The following is a 19,289-nucleotide window of genomic DNA, read 5'->3' on the forward strand; positions in this document are numbered from 1 at the left end:
TGCCTTATCATAATCTGGTCTCTTTCTTTTTTATTTATTTATTTTGTTAAAGATTTTATTTATTTATTCATGAAAGACACACAGAGAGAGGCAGAGACACAGGCAGAGGGAGAAGCAGGCTCCCTGCAGGGACTTGATCCCAGGACTCTAGGATCACACCCTGAACCGAAGGCAGACGCCCAACCACTGAGCCACCCAGACGACCCTGGTCTCTTTCTTTTTTAAAAGATATTATTTATTTATTTGAGAGAGAGAGGGCGAGTGTGAGGGGCAGAGGCAGAGGCAGAGGGAGAAGCAGACTCCCCACTGAGCAGGGAGCCTGACGTGGGGCTCAATCCCAGGATCCTGGGGTCATGACCTGAGCTGAAGGCAGACGCTTAACCTACTGAGCCACCCAGGCGCCCCCTGATCTCTTTCTTTCTTTCTTTCTTTCTTTCTTTCTTTCTTTCTTTCTTTCTCTCTTTCTCTCTTTCTCTCTTTCTCTCTTTCTCTCTTCTTTCTCTTCATTCATTCATTCATTCATTCATTCATTCAAGGTTTTTTATTTATTTGTTAATGAGAGACACAAAGAGAGAGAGACAGTCAGAGATACAGGCAGAGGGAGAAGCAGGCTCTATGCAGGGAGCCCGATGTGGGACTCGATCCCGGGTCTCCGGGATCACACCCTGGGCTGAAGGTGGCACTAAACCACTGAGCCACCCGGGCTGCTCTTTCTAACCTCGCCTTTGTGCCTCCCTCACTTGCTCACTATTCTGCAGCTTGTGTGTGGTCTTTAAATAGGTGGAAGCCACCTTCTCCCTACCTGCGTCTGTCTTAGAACACTCTTTCCCCAGTTTCTGTAGTACTGGTTTCTCATCCTTTGCCTTGACTTAAATACCATCTTCTCAGAACTATTTCATCTAAAGTAGGTACTGTATTGGTTTTCTATTTCTAGTTAGACTCTTTTTTTTTAAGATTTTACTTATTTATTCATGATAGACATAGAGAGAGAGAGAGAGAGAGAGAGAGAGAGAGAGAGGCAGAGATACAGGCAGAGGGAGAAGCAGGCTCCATGCTGGGAGCCTGACGTGGGATTTGATTCCGGGACCCCATGATTGCGCTCTGAGCCAAAGGCTGGTGCTAAACTGCCGAGCCACCCCGGGGATCCCGTAGACTCTTTCTTAATTTGGATTTATGTCTTTGTTTGTCCATCATTCCCCTTGTATTTCACCCATCTTTCCCTTTAAAGTCTTTGAGGACAGAGACTTCATTTTTCTTGCTCCCTGTCAGATTTCTAGCACAGTACCTAACAAAACTGGTATTCAGTAAATATTGGTTGGATGTATTAATGAAAAATGTGAGGCTAGTCATACCTAATTTTGTGTTTACATATTTTTCTTTTTGAGTTTTAATTAAATGTCTAGTTTTCTAAATCTAGAGCATTGAATATAAAGAAATTCAAGGCAGATCTAATATTTTTTATTGAGAAAGCTTGAAATAGTAGACTGAAGAGAATAAATAGCAATAGTGCCTCCAGCTCAACTTCTGATTTTCAGCTTTGGCTTTGCTGCCTCCATAACACCATGGATATGGATTCAGTATGACAGCTAGGAAAGTGTATTTTTTTTTTTTGAACCTTATGGAGTAAATGGTTAATATTACTTGGGCGTTTTATTAGTGACTCGAATTCTTCCATGATTCTAAAATTTATATTCAACTTTTCAACACTTTTCACTTCTTTCCCACCAGATGTTTTATGCTTCGCCTTACCCCTGCCACACACAGTTTTAAGGAAGCTTCAATTTCGTTATCACAGAATTGTGAATGACGACAAAACTTTGGTCCTATTCACATAATACCGTCTTTCCTGCCAGTCAGTGGGTCGTTCCCTCAAACACCCCCCCCATTACTGTGTCACCTCTGTTGCAGCAGCACCATATATGCCTTGAACTCATTGAAGATGCAGACCATGTGTTGTTATTATTTCCTTAGCTTTTGGTACATAGTAATTGCTCAGTTAATGGTGGCTGGATAAGTGTGAATTACCATGGCAATCTGCAGAAAATTGGAAAGGGACATTTATGCTACATGGTCTATACTTCCTGCTTTTTTTATTGCATTTTTTTCTATCTTGTGGTATATCCTATTTACTATGTTTTTATTTCCATAAAAAGTTAATACTACTAATGATTTTCTTATAGCAAACTACTTAGGAATTTAAGACACAAAGGGATGTATTTTGTACATGTTTTTCAGATATGATCATTCTGTTTCAAATGACAAGGCCTTAATGGTGCTAAGTGAAGAACCACTACTCTATATTGCTCCACCTCCTTGTCAGCCCCTCATCAATACCACAGAATCCCTCAGGTGAGTGTTGTAGATTGTTAGAGAAATATCTGCATGGGTTAGCACCTAGAAAACTATTTGTTCAGATTAGTTAAGTGGCAGAGAGAAGCTCTGAATATTTGTTGGATGCCCATAGGCATATCATCAGTTGTCCAGTTTCCCCACCAGCCTGATAAACAAGGTGATGGGTCTATTTCATATGATAGTATTGGGGTTGCATGCTTAAATATATGCTTTATTTGAAAACTACAGAATGATATTAATATAAAAATTTGGGTTATTAGACTTTAAAGTGGTAGGTAACATTCATAGTAGAAGAAGGTGCCTTTTTCTTCAAGTTAGGAAGGTAACAATTTGAAGAGAAATGATTCTGGAGATATTTTCCCGTTTGAGCATGCTTTACCTTTCCTTATATACTTTTCCCTTGAAAAATTTCCTGTGATTTTGGATTCTGTCCTTGAATCTCAAAAATTGCTTCAGTTTTTTAAAGTAATAATCAACTATAATTAAGTAATAACAGTCTAACATCTTCACAACTGCTGTAAAAAGTAAGCACCATATATGGAACTTACATTTGAACTAGTGCTTTTTCTTATTTGCAGTGTTGGGAATTTTGGGTTATAGTGCATTGAAATTTGTTCCTCCCCGCAGCCCCCACCCCAAGCAGTTGAGTTTATTCTTTTCCTTCTCCCAGAAGAGCATGATTTTCAAAGGCTTTAATACATCCATTTGCTGGTAGGTTTCTATAACTTATTAAATGCTCTTTAGCATCTCCAGTGTTGGTGTGTATGTAGCCCAAGAGCAGAAATAGGAGATACTTTTTTGTGAGAAAAACAAAACCAAACAAAAACAACTTTGTGTTCAGTATTTTTATTTGGAAGCTATTTTAGCATGGGTTTAAAAATTTTTTTGAACTCATGATTGAGGGAGGCTACTGTATGAAAATGCACGTTGTATTAAAAATAACATTATTGTCTTAGCTTTTTCAGATTGAAAAGGACTATTAAATCATCAGGCACTAGGGTTGCTATTTGGAACCTATAGAATAGGATTAAATTGATTTTTAACCAAAGGTGAGACATTTATTTCTGTGAAGTATGTTTAATTAACTAAGCTGTTTTATAGGTTAAATCATGAACTTCGAGGATGGGTTCATAGACATGAAGTGGAAAGGACCAAGTCAAGAAGAATGACGAATAATCAGCAGAAAACCAGAATTCTTCAGGTTTGTTTCTTTTGTCTTTGAACAATGGTTGGCATATTTGTTGGACATCTCAGATGGATTACTTTATTCCCTGAAAAATTTGGAAAACTTGAACTTAGTCACTTCCCACTGCTATCTCCTGCTTCAGATGCAGCTGTCAATGCCACTGAAGTCCTCCTCCCGCGTTTTATAGCACCAATAGTTCTTGCTCGGGCATGGTGCTCTTTCCTGCTCTCTCCCTCAGAGTTACTTCAAGCCAGGGGCTCCCATGCATGGACATCTTTGTCAAGTGTTTTTGGCACAAGTGGTATGGTAGATGGTACTGTTTATCTTCTCTGTTCTTAGAGCTTTTCAGAAAGAGGGTGTTGAAACATAGGGCAGCTTAGAAGTGGAGGCACATCTTCATGGAGAGTGTTTTTGAGCTTAGACATGAGGGACTGGCTATAAGTAAATGACAGTTCTTATTTAGAATCTATTTAATTGGACTTCCATCCCTTTTTTTTTTTTTTTTTTAAGATTTTATTTTTAAGTAATCTCTACTCCCAAGTTGGGGCTTAGACTTAACAACCCTGAGATCAAGAGTCACATGGTCTACCTACTGAGCCAGCCAGTCTCCCCAGGTGGGCTTCCACTAGTGTTGTTTACCACAAAGCACCATTTGTAGTCATTCCATCATTCAACAGATACTCTTTTTTCTGAAGCACTTAGACTAGCAACTGGCACATTCCAAGCTCCCAATAAACATATCTGTGGTAGTAACAATGAGTCAGGTATGGTTCTAGATCCTGGGGATTTGGTAGTGAGCATGATAAAAATCCCTGCCTTCCTGGAACTTACATCCTGGTGGGAGAGATAAGCAATAAACAACTAAAATGAAAGATAAATACTGTATGATCTCACTTATATGGGGAATCTATTAAAAAAATGAAAACAAAAACTGAACTCTTGATACAGAGACTGGTGGATAGGGGAGTGGGTGAAATAGGCAAAGAGGGTCGAAAGGTACAGATTTCTAGTTATAAATAAGTTATAAGGTTATGATATACAACATGGTGACTAAAGTTAATAATACAGTATTTGTATATTTGGAACTTAGTGAGAGAGTCTATCTTTAAAGTTCTCATCACAAAGGAAAAAAATTAAATAAATATTTAAATATACTCAAAATTAGAGATAAGTTCTCTAAAGAAAAAGTGGGGTTGGAGATGAGAGGTTAAATTGAGAGCTAAGTAGCTATTTTATTATTATTTTTTAAATAATTTTTTAAAGTTTTTTTAAAATTTTATTTACTCATGAGAGATAGATAGAGAGAGAGAGAGAGAGAAGCAGAGACACAGGCAGAGGGAGAAGCAGGCTCCATGCAGAAGTCCGACGTGGGACTTGATCCTGGGTCTCCGGGATCACGCCCTGGGCTGAAGGTGGCGCTAAACCTCCGCGCCACCGGGGCTGCCCCCTAAGTAGAGAAGGCTTCTATAAAGAGACTTCATTTGAGTATTGTCAAGGTAATTCATGTTAGGTGTTGTAACAACTAGCCTTAAAATCTCAGTAGTTTAATGGAATACAAATTTGTTTCTCACCCACACAACATCTGATACAGCTCTCTAGGATGGCTTTCCTTCAGGCAGGTTCTTTCTAAGTTCTTTCTACTTTGTGGCCCCGACAACATGAAATTCTTTGGTTCTAGCTTTGGATGTTGCGGAAGAGAGAGCTTGGAAGATTGTGCACAATGTTGTAGGGATCCAGCCTGAACTTTATCCAATGTTCAGTTCTCTCTTGCAGTAGATTAGGCAAATGTAATCTCCCCATGTGCTCAGGAAGAAGAAAACGGTTTGGTGAGAACATTGCTTTTGCAATAACAAAAAATGAAGGTGTGAACAGTGTAAAGATCCAAGGGAAGATCTGGAGAAAGAATTTCTGGAAAAAGGGAATAGCAAATATGAAGCTCTCAGGAGGAAACAGTCTGCATATTTGAGTAACATCAAGAAGTTGTATATGGCTGGACTGCAATGTCTAGGGATACAGTAGAGGAAGATGACATCAAAGAGGCAGTAGAACCTAATTCATATCAAACCTCATAGGCTAGGTGAGAACTTTGGATTTCATATTGAGAGATTTGAGCAGGGAAGTGATTTAATCTCATATTTTACCTCCCAAGATTTTCTCTTTCTTTTAGCAAATTGCCTATAATGTGACTAGGTGGGTTTTCGGTTTTTTTTTTTTTAATTTTAATTCAATTAATTAACATATAGTGTATTACTAGTTTCAGAGGTAGAGGTCAGTGATGCATCAGTTTTATATAACACCCAGTGCTCATTCCATCATGTACCAGTTACCTTGTACCCTTCGTGTCCATCACCCAGTTACCTTGTACCCTCACTCCTGCCCCTCCAGCAACCCTGTTTGCTATGGTTAAGAGTCTCTTATGGTTTGTCTCCCTTTCTGTTTTTTTCTTGGTTTATTTTTCCCTCTTTTCCCCTATGATCTTATTTTATTTCTTAAATTCCACATTTGAGTGAAACCATACAATTGTCTTTTCTGAGTTATTTCACTTAGTATAATATACCCTCTAGTTCCATCCACGTCGTTGCAAATGGCAAGATTTTGGTTTTTTGATAGCTAAGTAGTATTCCATATACATATATATACACCTCATCTTCTTTATCCATTCATCTCTTGATGGACATCTGGACTCTTTCCGTAGTTTGGCTGTTGTGGACATTGAATTAATTAATTTTTATTTTTATTTATTTAGTTATTTAGTTATAGATTTGATTTATTGATTTATTGATTTTATTTATTTGATAGAGAGCCCAAGCAGGGGAAGGGTAGAGGGAGAAGTAGGCTCCCTGCTGAGCAGGAAGCCTGATGTGGGGCTGGATCCAGGACCCCAGGATCATGACCCAAGCTGAAGGCAAACTCCCAGCTGACTGAGCCACCCAGGAACCCATTTTTTTTTTTAAGATTTTATTTATTTATTCATGAAAGACACACAGAGAGAAAGGCAGAGACGTAGGCAGAGGGAGAAGCAGGTTCCAGGCAGTGAGCCTAATGTGGGACTCGATCCTGAGACTGCGGGATCACGCCCTGAGCCAGGGGCGGTGCTCAACCCCTGAGCCACCCAGGCACCCCTCAAGATTTGAGATTCTATGATTATCCCCTATGTGCCTCTCTGGGCCTCTCTGATATCTTTATTCATGTATTATGGCAATTTTGTTGGTTGTTAATACCCCTGGAAGCTACAGGCACTCCTTACCAATGTCACAGTTCCTCACAAGCCCAAAGCTGCTTACTGGCATCAGAATGCAATGTCTAGTAGTGTAAAAACTCATGTCTGACAAAGATTACACTTCAGCTGCTGCTGGGTGGAGGAAAAATGGACTCTGTCTCTCTTTGCCTTTCCAAGTCTGATGCAAGCATATATTATTGGCAGTACCTAAATTATATCAACCCTGATGGCAAAAAACTTTGGATAATACAGGTTTTAGGCTTCCACCCCTTCCTATACAGGGGAAGAGCAAAAAACAGGCAGATAATTGCCAGTCGATAATTCCACAGAAAAGATATAATAGACTTTATGAAAAATTAGGTTACAGTTCTTGGCCTAGGGGATCCCTGGGTGGCGCAGCGGTTTGGCGCCTGCCTTTGGCCCAGGGCGCGATCCTGGAGACCCAGGATCGAATCCCACATTGGGCTCCCGGTGCATGGAGCCTGCTTCTCCCTCTGCCTATGTCTCTGCGCCTCTCTCTCTCTCTCTCTTTCTCTCTCTCTCTCTGTGACTATCATAAATAAAAAATAAAAATTAAAATTAAAATTAAAAAAAATTAAAAACAATTCTTGACCTAAATGAGTTTTTTGCTTTATCTTTTAATAAAATTTTTCATGTTATTTTTTTCCTTTTCTCACTGGATAAATGAAGAGAGTTTATTTACTATATGAGGCGTACTTTGGTGTTCTTTAATCTTAAGGGAATTTTAATGCAAAAAAGATAATTTTGTTTTAATTTCACAGCCTTTGAACAGGAGGTGATCTGTAGTATTATTTTTTTCTCTAGTATCTTGGGTGAATATGTTTCTGTAATGAGCTTAGATAATGGTCAGAAATTTGGGCCTCTTCGCTATTATGGAAAAAGGAGTGAGAAGGATGCATCTATATTTGCCAAGGGAAAAATAAGTTCTTGGTAAGAATGATCATTCTGCTTATATTATGGTCAATACCAAAACAGAAAGAATTCCACTGATCTCTTTCTCAGTGTAAATAGTGCTCTGGGTACTCTTCTTTCCTCATTTCAGCCCTCTTTTTCCTCACAGCCACTCCTTCCAGATGTTTAAAAGGATCCAATAGTCTAGTTAAGATAGTCTTTAAATTTGAAGAATTGACATTTCTTTGAAATTTCCGTGATCTCTAAGCATTATATCTTTCATTTTGCTCATCCCATTTCATAATTCTACCCTCCGGCTAGGTTGCAAGTCTAGAAAAGGTAAAGGGGCCCATTAGTGAAAATACCTTTCAAAATGAAGGCAAAATCAGACATTTTCAGGCAGATAAAAACAGACAGTTTATCTCTGGAAGGTCTGCACTCTAAGAAATACTAAACATTTTTTATTTTTATTTTTTTATTTTTTTAACATTTTTTAGATTAAGGGAAATGATAGCAGAGACAATTTCAGATTAGCAGGAAGGAAGAACACCAGAATGGGCAAATATCTGATAAAAATAAATGGTCTTTTAATTAAAAATATCTTTATTTTATATATGTATGTATATTTAAATGTCTTAAAAGATTATTTTTGTAATCGAAACTTGTAACAATTTCTTGTGGGTTTATAGCTTATGTAGAAGTAAAGTGACAAGACACTAGGAACACAGGGAGGTAAATGGAATTAGAAAGTTATATTGTTCAAATAATATTTAAAGGTAGACTGTGGTAACATAAAGATAATCTCTAGAGCAAACAGTGAAAAATAGCACAAAGAAGCAAAGCTGAACAGCCAATGCAGGAAAATGTGGAATACTAAAAAATATGTATTTTAACCAAAAGAAGGCAGGAAAAGAATAAAGAACAAATAGGATAAATAGAAAATATATACCAAGATAGTGGACTTAAACCCAGCTGTACTAGTAATTACATTTAATGGGTAAACACATGGGTTAAAAGGGAGAGATTGTCAAACTATTTTTGAAAAGGGAAGACACAGCTATATACTGTATATAGGAAGTAACATTTTATCGATTGATTGATTGATTTGAGAAAGAGAGTGTGTGTGCATATGGGAGGGCGGAGGGGCAGAGCGAGAGAATCTCAAGCAGACTCCCCATCAGGTGTGGAGCCAACACTGAGCTCCATCTCCTGACTCTCAGCTCATGATTGGAGCTGAAATCAAGAGTCAGGTGCTCAACTAAAGGCACCACCCAGGCACCCCAGGAAGTAACATTTTAAATATAAAGGCACATGCAAAATAGAAGGGTGGAAAGTATGTATACTGTATAAATATTAAGCATTATAAAGCTGGTGCGGGGGCCAGCCAGAGGTTAAGGTCTGCCTTCGGCTCAAGTCACGATCCTTGGATCCAGCCCTGTGTCAGGCTCCTTGCTCAGTGTGGAGCCTGCTTCTCCCTCTGCTTCTCACCCTGCTTGTGCGCTCTCTCTCTCTCTCTCTCTCTCTCTCTCTCTCTCTCTCTCTCAAATAAATAAATAATATCTTAAAAAAAAAAAGAAAGCTGGTGTGGTTATATTTATCAGAGTTCTAGACAAAGGATATTGTAAGTGACAGGGAAATTTCATAATTTATAAAAGGAGCATTTAAGAAAACATAATTCTGAATATACAGACCCATAATAACAAAGCTTCAAAGCAAAAAAAAAATGATAGAACTAAAAGGAAAAACAGACAAATATGAAACATAATTGGAGCTTTTAACATCCTCTCATTTATATGTAAATGTCTGCCTCATATTTTTGCTAATTGTGACCTTTTGCTAAATCCTACATAGCTAAAAATGTCAAAGCTCATGGGCAGTTTTTCAGAGCTTCTTTTGTTAATTGGTGTAAATGACACGCCCAATTTCTATTTGCTTAATGGCTGTATAAGAGCTTTCTTTAAAGCCTCCCCACTCATTTCTGAGTTTATGGAAAGAAATCTGATTTTTTTTCAGACTTTTATGTTAATTTCAAATGTGCCAAAGTAGCAATATCATTTAAAATTCACCAGATATTTAATCTGTTTTTTTAAACTTAATTTTTATTAGCTAGCTATAATTTAAATTTGGCTTTATTGGGACACTTGGGTGGCTCAGGGGTTGAGTATCTGCCTTTAGCACAGGGTGTGACCCCAGAGTCCTGGGATCAGGTCCCATATCAGGCTCCCTGCATGGAGCCTGCTTAAGTGTATTTGTTTTTCTTTTGTCCTTTTCATTTTATTGATGTTCTTTTTCATTTTTGTTTGAACAATCTTTTATTGAGCACCTATTTCATGTTAAGACTTACTTTAGATTTTCATAAAATAAAACCCGTGTTACAAAGCCAGAAATTGGAAGCCCAGTAATCATCTCTGCATATAGGTTCCATCCACAAAATAAAATTCTTCCCTCTTTTTTTCTTTAACCCTTTATATATTCTTCTATTTTAACATGTATCATATTGTATTGTTTCCACATGTCTGTCTTCTTAGCGCATGTTGTAGGTGCTCTGTAAAAGTTTGACTGTTGAAGGATGGATGGATGGATACAGTAATGAAGAGATGCTAATAGTCTTATGAGTAAACAGTTACTTAAGCCACTTTTTGACAGGGTAGTAGTAAGGTCAGTTTCTAACATAGTAATTGGTAATGTGTTCTTGAACCCTAATCCCCTTCTAAAAGTCTTCTGAAGATCAATCTACACAACTGCCTGGGAATAGAAGACATAGGACAAAGCAGATACTAAGAGGAAGATAGGTTTCCAGTATAGCATCCGTGGATCACTTATGGTTCCAGATGAGACTGTTCTCTGGCCAAAAAAGTCATCGGTGAGATCTCTTTAATGACAGCTTAGTCCATAGGTATATTTTGGCATGAAGGTCTTTGTATTTAATTCAGTAAACAATAGGATCTAGTTTTGTTATGGACCTTTCACATTTCAGGAACTTTTCATTGGGGGAAATAATTATTTTAGACAAACATAAATTGTTTTATGTTCAGTAATATTTGTATGACTTGGTCATAAATCTTGTGATTATTGGACTAAGCTTTTAGGCTGTATTTTTAAACTTTATGAGAAATGTCTTAACATTTTAATCTCCTTAAGACACATCTCAAGTCCAGAGTGTAAACAGAAGAGTTCTAATCTCTCTGTTGGTGTCTAGTTATATGAACCTAATATGTCAGAATATTCATGAACAAAAAAGTATATGAATACTTTAGTGAGAATTTAGTAAATGTAAATGTAGGCTGAGTCACTATAGGAAGTGACTATGGTATTAAAGAATTTTATTAAAGTGGTATTAAAGAATTTTTTTTCTTCCAGGGTGCTCTGGAACAGGGCTCAAATTCTCAGCTCATGGCTGTCCAATACACAGAAACCACTAGTATCAGGTAAGAAAGTGTAGAAGTTCTTGGCCAAGGAATTTTAAATACCTAGTATTTTAGTAAAGTTGCAAAGCACATTTCCCTTCCACCTTAAACTTGTTCTCATCTGTGACTTTTCTATTACTTCACTTAACATACTGCATCAGAGCAGTCAGAGTATACCCAGATAATTTCAAAAGGTTAAATCTCAAATTCCTTAAATACAGATTTAGTTAGAATGCTGTTCAGTTATAATTTTGCTATAAAATTTAAATACATATAACTCTCGTCCACAATTTGTATCTATTTCATGAGCCAAGAGGAAGAGAATGTTATTTTGTGAATGTCTGCTCTGTGCCAGATGTCCTGCTGAGTGCTTTACATGCATTTTATTTTTAAATCTGTATAGTGAACTTAAAGTGTAGATATCACAGTCCCTATTTTATATAGAGAAAAACTGGAGAGGTCATTTATTTTTTTATTTTTTATTTTTTAAAGATTTTATTTATTCATGAGAGACACAGGGAGAGAGAGGCAGAGACACAGGCAGAGGGAGAAGCAGGCTCCGTGCAGGGAGCCAGACGTGGGACTTGATCCTGGGTCTCTAGGATCACGCCCTGGGCTGAAAGTGGCGCTAAACTGCTGAGCCACCTGGGCTGCCCTCATTTATTTTTTCTAAGCCAGAGTCATAGAACCAATAAGTGGCATAGAATAAGCATTCAGATCTGTTTGATTTAAAATGCGTTTTTCACCACACTGATGCTACTTAAGATTTTGAAGGATTCCCAAAGGGGTGCTGTACCTAAGTTTGAAATATATGGACCAAACCTATCTCACTAAAAGGAACAGTATGATGGGAGACCATGTAGTGTCCTGATTAAGATGCTGGGTTTTGAGTTGCCAGAATATAAATCATTTCTGCCACTTACTTGCTCTGTGGATTCAAGCAGGTTACTTAAGTTTCCTCATCTACAAAATTTTGGCCACACAGAGTTGATGATTAAATTGCGTAATTTATTTACAGTACTTTATATGGTACTTGGCATGTTCAAAAACCAGTAATGACGATGATGTGATACTATTGAAGACAGTATCACTGAAGTGGAAGCAGAATCTCAGATTCTGTCTGTATCTCTCCCTTAGATTTAGCGTTCATGATTTATTTAACATTACTTTCACATTTACTGAGCACCAGCTGTGTGTCAGTGTATCAGGTACTGAGAATGTATGCCCAGTATAAGTTGAGAGCTGTTCATTATCCTGTTAACTGAGAATTGCCAATAAATGGCACTGAGCAGCATATTGACATATCATGAATGTTTAAAATCCTGAGATACTATATTATCTTGTAGAAATAGGTAATTCAAATGTATATAGTAACTAATAATTCTCTAGTGATCAGAGTATTTCATTGATTTACTATATACATATTTAAAAATATTTTTGCTATTTTAATGGATTTTTTTTTTTTTTTTTTTTGAGAGAGAGACAGAATGTGTCCCATGGAGGGGTAGAGGGAGACAGGGAGACAGAGAGAGAATCTCAAGCAGGCTCCACACTCAGCACGGAGTCCAATGTGGGGCTCCATCTCACGACCTTGAGATCATGACCTGAGCTGAAATCCAGAGTGGGACGCTTAACCCACTGAGCCACCCGGGTCCCCCCACAACCTTTTTATTAAGGTAGGCTCCATGCCCAGTGTGGAGCCTACTGTGAGGCTTGAACTCATGACTCTAAAATCAAGACCTGAGGTGAGATCAAGAGCTGGACACTTAACCAACTGAACCACCCAGGCACCTCATATATTAATTTTTTGATGCATCATTATGATGGGATATTATTTCTTTACTAGTTAAAAACGTTTTTAATCTCTGTATCTTCCCTGAAGTTTGCTGTGAACCTAAAAGTGCTTTTTAAAAAGTCTTTAAAAAATGTTTTAAATGAACTACTTATGTATTCTGTATCTGTGAATCTGCCTACTTATTAAAATGTGCCTCTGCCCCAAAATCAATACTCAGGGTGCTTTCACAGTCATTCACAAATTTGCATAGATAGTCCCAGGTGAGGCTTAATTAACAAGGCAAAACTCTGCCTTCTTGTTTCAGCTCTCACACCGTAAACAAGTTTCTTTTTTGAGGTCAATTAGTACCAAATTTTTCACATTTTTGTTGGTGATTTCACTGTTTAAAATGATCCTGAAGCATAGTAGAACTACCTGTTGTCTAAGAAAGCTGTGTTATGCTATATGGGGACAATATACATATTAGATAAGCTTCGTTCAGTCATAAGTTATAGTGCTGTTGACTGTGGGTTCAATGGTAATGAGTAAACCATATATATGTCAAAGAAGGTGTCTTTAAACAGAAACATAGAACAGAGTTGTTATATGTTGATCAGTTGATAAAAATGCTGTATCTAGGAGCTTGTGGGAACCTAACCTTGTATTTCCCTTAGGAGAATGTTTTAGTATTTACTAATTCGGTGTTCACACTGACTTTATAAAATATAACTGCATGAATAATAAGAACTGATTGTGTATTCGGGGGGCGCCCGGATGGCTCAATCGGTTAAGCATCCAACTCTTGATCTCAGCTCATTCTTTAATCTCAGGGTCGTGAGTTCAAGCCCCAGTTTGGCCTCCACACTGGGCATAGAGCCTACTTTGAAAAATAAAAAAGAATTGATTGTGTGTTCAAAATAATATGGTTAGAAATGGTCTCACAGGGAGCAAATGGAATTATTTCAAAGAAAATTCTTATGACTCATTTATAATTTTCCTTTTAGGTCAGTCCTTTTTTACTCTTAAAGTTTGAAAACATAGAAGAACATTTAAGAAAGAAAACGTAGAAAAAAAGAAAAAAAAAGAAAACATAGGTTGTCTTTTTGGAGAAAAATGAAATATTATTTCTTTAACTCTCCTTTAACTTCTGGGCATTAGCTTATTGTGCTTAATAGTAAAAGACTGAAAATATTAAAAACTATGTTAATATCATTTGAGTATATCTTTGGGGATATAGTGTAGTTGAGGTACTATAATTTTAGATAAAATTTTATGTGAAGGCATTGATGTGGTACTTTTAATATCTATGACCAGCATTTGTTGAGTGACTCTTAAGAAATAGGAACACCCCCCCCCTCCAAAAAAAAAAAGAAATAGGAAACCCATGCTTGGTAATTCACATATAGAACATCCCTGACCCCAGTAACAATCCTGCAGGTTTATATTGTTATCCCCATTTTAAGGATGAGGAAATGTGGTTGCTCAGAGGTTGAGTTGCCCAAGAATACTCACCTGAGGAATGAAGAAGAAATTCAAAGCCGAGTTCTACCCATCTGTCACACAGCCTCCTAGGCAAGCACGCCTCATAGATTTGACAGAGTGGTGAAAAAGTTTTCCTCAGACTTTATTTCTGTCACCAAAAATTGCAAAACAATGCAGAAATCTGTTTTCTGATACTTTTATTATTTTTACATGCTTTACAGTGTACTTGATACATTTTAGAGTTTTCCATTCAGAAATGAGAGTTTTAGTTCTAGCGAATTAGATCTTACAAATATCCTGACCTTGGGCTTTTCAAAATGTCAGTGTAAAAATTATTGCTGGGGTACCTGGGTGGCACAGTCTGTTAAGTGTCTGCCTTTGGCTCAGGTCATGATCTCAGGGTCCTGGGATCGAGTTCTGCAGCTGGCTCCCTGCTCCACAGGGAGTCTGCTTCTCCCTCTTCCTCTGCCCCTTCCCCTGCTTGTGCTTTCTCTCTCACTCGCAATCTCTCAAGTAAATAAAATCTTTAAAAAAATTATTGCCAAATGCTGCTAATATTTTGCATGAGAGAAATTCTTATAATTCAGACATAGCCTTCGAATGGGGGGGGTATTTTTGAGAGGATATGAAATTTTCTAGTTTAAGAACACTTTGCCCCTTTTTTTTCCTTCAGCGGGAACTCAGGGAGTGAGCTCCAAGTGTATTATGCGTCACCCCGAAGTTATCAAGACTTCTTTGAGGCCATCCGCAGAAGGGGAGACACATTCTATGTTGTGTCATTTCGAAGGGTAAGTCCTCTTTGAAAGGATAAAGAAGATATTTTGGAATACCTGCTGTGTACAGGGCACGGGGCTGAATACTGTGGGAAGTAAAGAGACTTGAGATAGGAAGCAGTGTAAATATACTATATGAGTGGAACTGGAAGACATGCTTGTTCCTGAGCTCTTGAGCAAGTGAAGACAAACATGGGATTGATGTCAGGCAACGAGTTTAGATCTGGAAAATATAAACGGCTTACTGATTTCTATTCTTTGTCATTCCTGTATCTATACTGTTTGTTTTTAACAAAAGAAGTAAAAACGTGAAAATTTTTTTTAGGCTTTGTGGTGGTAGTCCCATTTGGTTATTGAGAAATAGACTTCCCAGATGTGGGATCAAGGTGAATTGTGGGCTGATCAGTATATTAATGCGGAATGTTTGGATTTATGTTTTTAAGACTTCCTGTTCTTCTTTTCTCTCTCCTTTGGCAGACATTTACTCCTCTTGGTGAAGAATGTGTTAGTTTATGCAAAAGGAAATGTTTATATGTGTAGTGTACTTTTGAATGTTACAAATGTTAAATGGAAACAAGATGCACAGCTATTTACATTCCGTCAACTTTTCCTATAAAAGGGAAATATATTTTTCATAGAGTTGCCATTTGAATGTCTCTGTTAGAGCGCTGTACGTTAAACCAGGAATACATGAATGAGTTCGAATTCCTTGGAGGTTTGTGTCCTAGGCTTTTCTTTTTTTGAGAATGTAGAGGGGGGCACTGTTAGAAATAAGCATGTGCTAACTGCAGAGTAACAGTTCATTCTGATTATTGTCACCACTCAGTATCTGAAATTCTCAGTTAACTCAGTTCTTTTCCTGATGTATAAATATCTAGTAGCTCAGAATTTTAGGATTAGAGAACTTTGGCATTTAAAGATTAGAGAGATCAAACATTTTGTATATTTTTAGCTGTTAATCAAATACACTTGGGGATTTAGAATTCTTGTGCAGTGCCATCTCATGATTTCTGCCTATCCGCAAAATTCCTTCCGCCAGGCTTATTCTCTCAGACATAATTGGTGTATGTCTCTACTGCACAAGCCTCAGAGTTCATTTCTAGCAGCAAGGGGGCAGCTGAGAACAGGGTTTCAGCAAGGCTCCGACTGTATTGACTGCTGAGAACTAAGTTGTTTGCCTTAGTGTCAACATAGTCATGTTAAAAGTGGAAGAAAATGAGATCTAGCAGTGCTGTGAAGAGACTTGATAGGTGTTAGAATGAATGTGTTGAAGTATATGTTTATAGAAGCTACCAGACTAAAGTGTTTTTAACCCTCAAATAGCTGAATACTTTTTCTCAGGTTCCAGATAATTTCTCCATTATTTGACCAAAACAGTATATATAGTATGTATTAGAAGTATCAGTGGTCAAGCCACGGGTTGAAGTCCTAGTTAATAATGTTTTTCTAGGGAATAGAATAATAATCCTAGCCTTAAAGGGATTATATATACAAAGGCAGATGAATGGTGTTCTTATTTTAAATATATACATTGTATTTCTTGCATTGTAAAAGCTCTTTCTCTTTAGTTTCCTGTAAAAAATGCTGTTGGAAAATTATTGATATCCTCCCTGCCCCCCCCCTTCCCCTGCAACTTTTTGATACTCTATAGGAAACAGTTTTTCTCACATTCTGGAAAACTGTTAGGACTGTCACATTCTGTTTGGATTTTTTGTTTCTTAATTACTGATTTATCACATTTTGGTGTTTTGATCAAGGAAAAGTGACATTCTGTTTCATTTTTTCTTGTTTTGTTTTAACAGCAGGGCTAAGGAAGTTAATTTTATCATGATGACTATAAACTGTGTCATGGGACAGGAATTTGGTTCTTAAATGCTGGATTAGGTTCTTTTTGTTCTTGCTAAAATGAAAATGAAAGAAGTAATGACCTCATGCTTGGTTTTTGCTTCCATTTTTCAATGTAAAATATTCTTCTAACAGTTTCATCAAAAAAGTGAGGGGCATCATTCCTTGTTAGAAAGATGTAGGCTGGGATCCCTGGGTGGCGCAGCGGTTTGGCGCCTGCCTTTGGCCCAGGGTGCGATCCTGGAGACCCGGGATCGAGTCCCACGTCGGGCTCCCGGTGCATGGAGCCTGCTTCTCCCTCTGCCTGTGTCTCTGCCTCTCTCTCTCTCACTGTATGACTATCATAAATTTAAAAAAAAAAATTAAAAAAAAAAGAAAGATGTAGGCTTTTTTTCCCACAGAGGTTCTTAATTTCATTGACAGATATTACTATAATTGATACTCTCTGATTGCATTGGAATTGAAGAAATACAGATATTCTAAAGCTCCCAAGGTTTGGCTTAGTATAAACCATATGTAACAGAGCCAGTAAGCAAGCCGTATTGTTTTATTTTATAATTGGATATGTATTTAATAAAATATTTTAATATCTAAAAAAGTAGAGGTAGCCATTGGCTGTTTGGTCTACCATTATTTAATAAACCTACTGTGTCCCAGACTTCTACCTCCTGACACTCCCCCTTCCCATACTCCTTAATCACATTACAGTTGAGCTGCTGAAATAATTTTCTCTGAGACTCACTCTTGGATAACTGCTGACTTCCTGTTACAGGCCAGCAGGAAAGAATGCTTATGATCCCAGTAATCCTGTCAGAGGTTCAAACCTTTTCCTGTTCTTTTGACTTTTAAGTTTTTGCCTCCAACACAGTGACTCCACTCCCTTTATTTAGTTCCAGGTGTTCATTACTTATTTTCTTATAAGCATTCTGTCTTTTTCTCCTTTCTTTGACTTGTTTTACTATGATTTACAGTCCAGGTGGTGGAAAATAATGTTTTCTCAAACTTCCAAGTCACTTTGAGTGTGGTATAACTGATATATTAATAAAAAAATCCAATTAGGTTTAATGTTTATTTTTTTCTTAGTGCTTTCATATCATACTCTGGGGAGGGAGGGAGTAAATTAAAGAATATAATAAAATGAATTCAAAAGCATGGGACAGAAACAAATAAAAAGGCTTATGTAAGGTAGGATAAAGAAAAGTGTAAAGAAAGATAACATTGAGAAAAAAGGCAAGAAAATGATACTTTGTCTATAATTTCACTAAACATTGAAATGCAATTCTAGATGCTGTTCTTTTGTCTTTTAATAAATAGAGAAAGGAATTTTTATCTTGCTGGGGGCAATTTCCCTTAAGAACAGGCTCTTTGATTCACGTGGCTGTGAATTTCAGTTCACCATAGTATCTTCATTCTTGTTTGAGACGTCCTCTTCTAATGAAATGGAAGCCTACTTTTTGGAACATAATTTATTTCTATTATATTTTCTGTTTTCAGTACCCATCCCTCAAATCAGAGTCAGGCACTTAACTTTGTCTTTGCGTCTACTTCAGGTACAGAATGTAACACACATAAGGAGAACCTGAGCTATGGATGTATGTCTACCTCAGAGATGTTTCTCTCCGCATCTTCCTGAGTACTTTATGCATTCTAGATATATACCATACTTTTTCTGAGTATTTTATGTATTCTTTGATATAGTACCATATTTGGGTATTTTACCCCTTCTTGGTCTCTTATAAAAAAAAACTTAGAAGCAGTATCATATATATGGCATGGATTCTTAGGATAATCTTAAATAATAGGGTCTTATTGTAAGATACAAGAGGATTGAAGAAGCACGTGGAACTGGCTCAGCAGCTAAATAGTCCTATGCTTGTGTTTCCTAGACTGGAATGTATACTAGGCCTCATAGAGATTGGAATAGTGGCTTGTTGTCATTCCTGATTCCACAGCAGCTCCAGTGATTTCATGTTAGTCTTTAGCACACATCACTCATCCAGATTTTTCATATAGAGGATCTGATTGTGTGTGTGTGTGTGTGTGTGTCTCCCCACATATGTCATCTCTTATGTGAAATCTTACTGAGATAGCCTGGCTTATGATTCATGGTCCATTCATTTGTGACCAGGGAAATAGAGTTGATTTCAAATGTATTCTCTTGATTTGTAAGCCAGCAACTTTATGCAGAATGGAACAGCTTAGAGCCACTCTTCTGACAAAATGATAGTGGTGGGCTTTTAGAGCTTCACGAACTGTTTATCATACTCTACAACCTGGCTTTTTAAAAAAATTCTTATATTGGTCCCTAATTGTTTGATCTACAAAGTTATCTTCTTGT

At 37.3% G+C, this 19,289-nt stretch overlaps 1 protein-coding gene across 2 annotated transcripts in view; it reads left to right on the forward strand.

Moving 5' to 3' along the window:
• Positions 1-19,289, forward strand: part of ATF6 (activating transcription factor 6) — a 200,652-nt gene that overhangs the window by 75,235 nt on the left and 106,128 nt on the right. For both annotated transcript variants that reach the window (XM_055334088.1, XM_055334089.1), the window contains exons 11-14: positions 2,236-2,349; positions 3,454-3,553; positions 11,031-11,098; positions 15,007-15,121. In XM_055334088.1, coding sequence (XP_055190063.1) covers positions 2,236-2,349; positions 3,454-3,553; positions 11,031-11,098; positions 15,007-15,121 — 397 coding nt within the window. The remainder of the gene's footprint in view (positions 1-2,235; positions 2,350-3,453; positions 3,554-11,030; positions 11,099-15,006; positions 15,122-19,289) is intronic.

The sequence above is a fragment of the Nyctereutes procyonoides genome, unplaced genomic scaffold, assembly GCF_905146905.1.
Source record: "Nyctereutes procyonoides isolate TBG_1078 unplaced genomic scaffold, NYPRO_anot_genome, whole genome shotgun sequence".
In the NCBI taxonomy this organism is placed as follows: Eukaryota; Metazoa; Chordata; class Mammalia; order Carnivora; family Canidae; genus Nyctereutes; species Nyctereutes procyonoides.